The 5,950-nt window shown below is 38.3% G+C and overlaps 1 protein-coding gene across 1 annotated transcript in view; it reads left to right on the plus strand.

Moving 5' to 3' along the window:
* The first annotated feature begins 2,512 nt into the window (after positions 1-2,512).
* Positions 2,513-5,950, plus strand: part of LOC101587195 (guanylate-binding protein 6) — a 26,000-nt gene continuing 22,562 nt past the window's right edge. The window contains exons 1-2 of the mRNA XM_004648534.2: positions 2,513-2,713; positions 3,787-3,914. Coding sequence (XP_004648591.1) covers positions 2,524-2,713; positions 3,787-3,914 — 318 coding nt within the window. The 5' untranslated portion in view covers positions 2,513-2,523. The remainder of the gene's footprint in view (positions 2,714-3,786; positions 3,915-5,950) is intronic.

Raw genomic sequence — 5,950 nt, forward strand, 5'->3', positions numbered from 1 at the left:
TTTTTGAGCTTGACTTGATTTCTCATTGAAAGTAACAGCTCAGGAAAGGGCAGGAACTGTAAGCTGCTATGTCTGACATCCCAGGTCTGTGTCTGGCCTGAGTTCTGGGGAACCTCAGACTTTGCCAGTGAAAGCAGCCTGGTTGTAGCCAGACACCCTGGCCTTGGTGCACAGCTCGCTGACCAGCAGTTCACAGCAGCAGCGCCAAGCTGACCAGGAAGGGTGTGCACCAGGCCTGCCAGACCCTGCCATGGTTTCCTTAGTCCTGGAACATGGGACAAAGCCTGCCAGGCCAAGCAGCTTACAGGGAATTATAATAGAACTGAAGAGTTTCCTTTTTTGTCTTCCTAGCAGTTACACTTAAGAAAGCTTCAAAGTAAATACTTTTTATGTATCTGTGCAGAAGTCAATTAAGTTCCTACATTCTTTATGAGTTAAAAGTACTTATACAATTGTAACTCTGTGGGATACATCTTTCTTTCTTAAATGGACATTCCAGTCTTTTGTGGAACATGTTAATATACAGATACTTAGGCCTGGAAATCCAGCTTTCACCCATCTTCAAAGCCATTTTCACGTACTTAAGCATTTCAGAGCAACTCTTGAACAGGCGCAGCAGATGTGCTTAGTTTATATGAAGTTAGTTCTCTGTGGTATATTTCAGCCCAAGAGACCAGTGACATATGTAGCATTTTTCTAGTGATGACCTTTTACTCTCACCTCAGAAAAGGAGAGGCTCAGTTCTGGGTAGTACAAGGCAGAGGCCCAGGCTTAGGATTTGCCTCCACATTCTTTACCCCACAAGAGCAACGAAGAGTTAGGTGATAGAAACTGTACAGGCACATTTGTTTGGAAGTTGAATGCTGTTCTGTTCTCCTCAAAACTTTATTTGTAATTTCTGTTTTTTCAGTAATTTATAGTGTAAAGATTTTGATGAAATATAGAATCTACTAGATTATATAATAATGATTTAAACCATTTTTATGTAAATCAAAAAGGGATACTGAATTCACATTTTGTAACACATGCCGTGTGAAGGTGTAAGCTTCTGCCATTTCCCTGAAATATTAAAACTTCCTTTATGTGAACTTACAATTTATTTTATTGAAGCTCACTAATACCCTCAAGTTTTGGGTAAGTAGACAGATCTCAGCCCAAACACACATATGTTGATGACAGAGCTGATGTGATTGATGGAAGCAGACACATCTTGAATATTTGATGCATAATTGAAAAATATTTGTGACGTTTTAACATGCATCATGTTAATATGCTCAGTTTTCAAAATATAACATATTCCACAGACAAATATTTCATTACAATGACATTCAAAAATATGACAGAAGGCTCATGGAAAAACTATGTACTTATCAGGATTTCTAGAATTAAAACTACAGGGGTCTGACACCATACCCACTGCCAACTTCTTTTTATTTTCTGAGTACTGAAAATTACACACATTCCCTTAGCACTAATCTATATTCATAGACATTTTCAATTTAATGTATTTTGGAGAAAGAGATAGTCTTGCTATGTCAGTAAGCTAGGTCCAAACTTTTCATCAATTGTGTTTGCACTTTTACCTGAAACCTCATGAACCAGACTCTGTTGTTCACATTTTTATCAGCTTTTGGATCAGAATCTCCCAAAGTCCTGATCTTTGTGTTCTAAAACTTCCATAGCACACATCTCTACTTTCCAATTCATCCTACAGACCTACCTTACAATCTTCTGATTCACATGGTCAGGTACCATTTACAAAAATATCTCCACTTCTTGGTACTAGTCTTCTATGGTACTTAGCTTTCACATTGGTGAGAAAAATATTCCAGCCCTTGAATTTAAAAGAAGAGCAGTTGATTTGGGTTCAAATCAGAAGGTTCAGTGTATGGTTGCCTGTCTCACAGGGACAAATATCAGGATTCTTGAGCTTCTCACGGTGGCTGGAAGCAGAAAGCAGGGAGGAGACAAGGAGGAGACAAGTCATCCAAAGGCAAGTAGCTACAGGGAGCTACCTTCTTCAAAAAGGCCTCACCTTCTAAAAAGACGCAGCCATGAACTCACCAATGGATTAATCCTCTCATGAGGCTAGCACCACCACAAGCTAAACATTCAAGAGCCCTTCCTCTAAATATACAGGAATTTTGAGAGGAAAATTTTTAATCTCAAACATAACATTCTTTAAAAAAACCATTGCAGGTCACAGCACAAAGAACATAAAACAGCCCACACTTTTCAGGATATTATTATGTCAGAGAAATGAGTGCAGCAGCAACGCACAGAAAAAAGTATTACCCAGATTGTGGTGTTTTCATGTTCACATATACATATATACTTGTGATATAACACATGTTTAAAATACCTGTAATATGTATATTTACTACATATGATATAAACTATACATACCATATATGTCATATATTATGATATATTTCAGGGACAGTGTATATTTGTCTCTCTGTGTAATCATCATCCCTAAATATCCACGTACGTCTTTTCCTTATTCCAGCTTGGAATGTTACCATGGAATCTGAGCCTAACATGCTAGCCCCCGTGTGTCTGATAGAAAATGCGAATGAGGAGCTGTCAGTGAACCCAGAAGCTCTACAGATTCTTAACCAGATTTCTAACCCAGTGGTGGTCATCGCCATCCTGGGCCTGTACCGCACTGGAAAATCCTACCTGATGAACCGGTTGGCAGGACAGAACAGCGGTGAGCACCGGCCTGGAGCAGGGCCAGTTGTTGATACCTGTGACATCTTAGCTTCTTAATTACTGTTCTCAGGCATGTGAAGGTAGAACCCAATGCTTCTCAGTGAAACAACTGCGTCCTTTTAATTTGCACCACCAAAGTAATACTTTGCTGTCATTCGTTCCCATAATCTAAAGACAATATAGTCTTATAAAGCTCATTATTCCAAAATTTCTTTGCAATGTTAATCACTAGACTGCTGTGCTTTTTCCCTTATAAAGCACATTCTGACGTTTTCACATAATAGGCCTATCTATGTTTAAGTATTTTAATTAAATATTTAATATTAAATATTTACCACTGTGAGATGCTTCTGGGCCAGTGAGATAGCTTACTGGACTAAGCACATGCTTAGGCAAGCGCAGGGTCTGAGGTGACTGATCTCTGGCACCACATATCACACCAGCACTGCCCCCAGGGCATGCTGAGCCAGCAAATGCATTGGGGCTGATGGTGCATGCCTGTAATCCCAGCGATAGGGAGGCTGAAAACAGGAGGATCCCCCAGAGTCTGAGCTTGCCATGAGACTCTGTAACAAACACATAAAAAAGATGCTTCTTAAACTCCCCAACCATGTGACTCCCAGCTTCTGTTTTGCCCTTCTTATTTTTGCTTCTTAGTGTATTTTCAATATAAAATATATTCCAGATTCTTCCTTCTGCTTCTATGTTCTTCTAACATCTGTCTTCATTTTGCTCCTCTCTAACTGAACCACAACTTCCTTTAGCAATGCTATTGTTGTAATCATCAGAGGTCTGTGTTTTTCAGATTCCTGGATGTCTTCTGTCATCACCTTGAGTCCTTTATTATCATCATTTTTATATTAATGTCCCCAGGCCTTTAAAACATAACTTACAAAAAATAAAACATACTTAGGAAAATAGAGAAGGCATTGTTTTTGTTTTGTTTTTCTTTTTTCTTTCCTTTTTTTTTTTTTTGGCTGAAGTATTCATAATGCAACAAAGCTTGACATTTTCCCTCTGCTACTTGGAAGAGCTGTGCCCACTATTTGCTGTTTCTCCCCTTCCCTTCAGGTTTCCCTCTGGGCTCCACCGTGCAATCTGAAACCAAGGGCATCTGGATGTGGTGTGTGCCCCACCCCACCAAGCCGGACTGCACCCTGGTCCTTCTGGACACCGAGGGCTTGGGAGACGTGGAGAAGGTGAGGCAGAGATTCTCAGACAGATCCTTTCTATTTGGTCTGTGTGCTTTCTCTTCAAGACCCTCTGTGACTTGACTGCTGTACTCTGTTTATGAAGTCTAAGAAAGCAAACCACAGAGAGTGAAGAAAATATTGCTCTGCTTGAAACTCACTTCTAGATAAGATCAGATATCATGACATTTTAAGAAAAATATTCGTTTCTTGACAGTAATGGGAATACCTTCACTCAACATAAGGAAAACATTGAAAACTAAATTCTAGCTTATGGGTTTAGTACAGTACAGATATAAATGAACAGATATAAAGCATGGCTACCACAGTCTTCAGTCCCATTGTGAAGACCATGAGGTGAAAAGCAATGAAGTAGGTTGAAGAGAGAAAGATAGTGCACTGTACAGTCCCTGGCTTCTTCCGTTTGCAGGGGGCATCCATTGGAACATGTTTTTGGAGATACCTTCTGTTGGGAGAAGGGTGCTCTTGGGGATCAATACCTGCTATGTGGCCCTGGAAAGTCATTTCATAAGAAGGCTCATACCTGTGGGATGTTTTCCATCAACACTGCCCAAGTCAAGCAATTAATTTTTCAGCTGTACAGGGCCCTGCATGCTGCCATCACTCTTTCACCACATACAGTGCAGCATTTTGGTACGTGGAGTGGAAGGGGCTGAGGCACCAGCCCCATCTCAGCGGCTGAGCGGAGGCCTCTAATCCACTTCACATTTGAAGCTGAAGTGTACATTTGAGTGTTTCTTATAGTGAATCTCCCCAACTATACTTAGAACATTCTGGAAGTCTCTGATATGCCTTTAAATGTGCTGGTTCTATAGAACATTTTTTCCTATGGTGAATATTCTGTGATGGAATTGTGTTAGTATATACAGCTACTTTCTATTGATTCAATGAAAAGAAAGATATGTACTAATAATGTTTGGACAGGATATCATGTCTGCATCTTGTACTACAAATAATGGCCATGAGGATAACGGTAGGCAATGTATTAATTATTGAATCTGTCCTACTAATCAGTTTTGAAATTGTCTCATTGCTATTTGTTTCTCAATAAAATTAATAAAAAATAAAAAGAAAAACATCACAAAAATATTAAGCCTCTCTGCCATCATGAAAGGAGAATTAATTTTTCTTGCTTCATCAAAAAAGGAATTTTGGTATTTTAGCATCCTAACAATACATGAACGTAATGATTGGTCATTATTCCCTTCCTTGATGATGTATTTGAGAATAGTGTATAAAATCAAATATTCTCAATTTCTGTCAAAAGAAGTGATAAATTTGTTTATGGTTTTCAGTTTTATTTAGACATAATCAACAAATAAAGTTTATACTAGGGTGTATATTGGAACGGCATTTTTATATATATTGTGAAATGCCAACAAATAAAATTATCCACATGCAATCGCTGTTTTCTTTGTCCTTGTTGCAGTGTAACCATGTATAACCTAGCTTTTTAGCAAATTCAAGTATACAATGTTGTGCTATGTTAGCTATGGTTACCAAGCTATTTCTTAGCTCTCCAGAAATGATGTATATTGCATAACTAAAGTTTCATTTCTTTTGTACATGGTCTGTACATTTCCAACAGCCTCCAGATCTTAAAAACTACTACTGCATTTTCTACTACTATGGATTGACTTTGTGTTTTGTTTTGTTTTGCTTTGCTTTGTTTTACTATTTCATATCCAACCACTAAAAATGATAGTGAGTGTTTGCCTTTTTGCATCTGGCTTGTTTCACTAAGTGTATCACCCTTAAGGTTTTTTCTTGTTAACATAAAATGTAAGATTCTCTTCCTTTCTCTGCTTAGATAAAAGTATTCTCATTATGTTCACTTGCTCATCCACTGAGTGATCCTGTATGCTCAGACTTTTTTCAAATGGTGCCTGTTATGAGCTGTGATGCAGTAAACACACAGTGCACTGATCTCACTTCCTTGGGATATATACCTAGAATAAATTGCTGGGTCATACAATGATTCTACTTTTTAATATTTTAAATAAAATAAAATATATTTTCTGTAA

Source organism: Octodon degus, unplaced genomic scaffold, assembly GCF_000260255.1.
Source record: "Octodon degus isolate 3935 unplaced genomic scaffold, OctDeg1.0 scaffold00430, whole genome shotgun sequence".
NCBI classification, from domain to species: Eukaryota; Metazoa; Chordata; class Mammalia; order Rodentia; family Octodontidae; genus Octodon; species Octodon degus.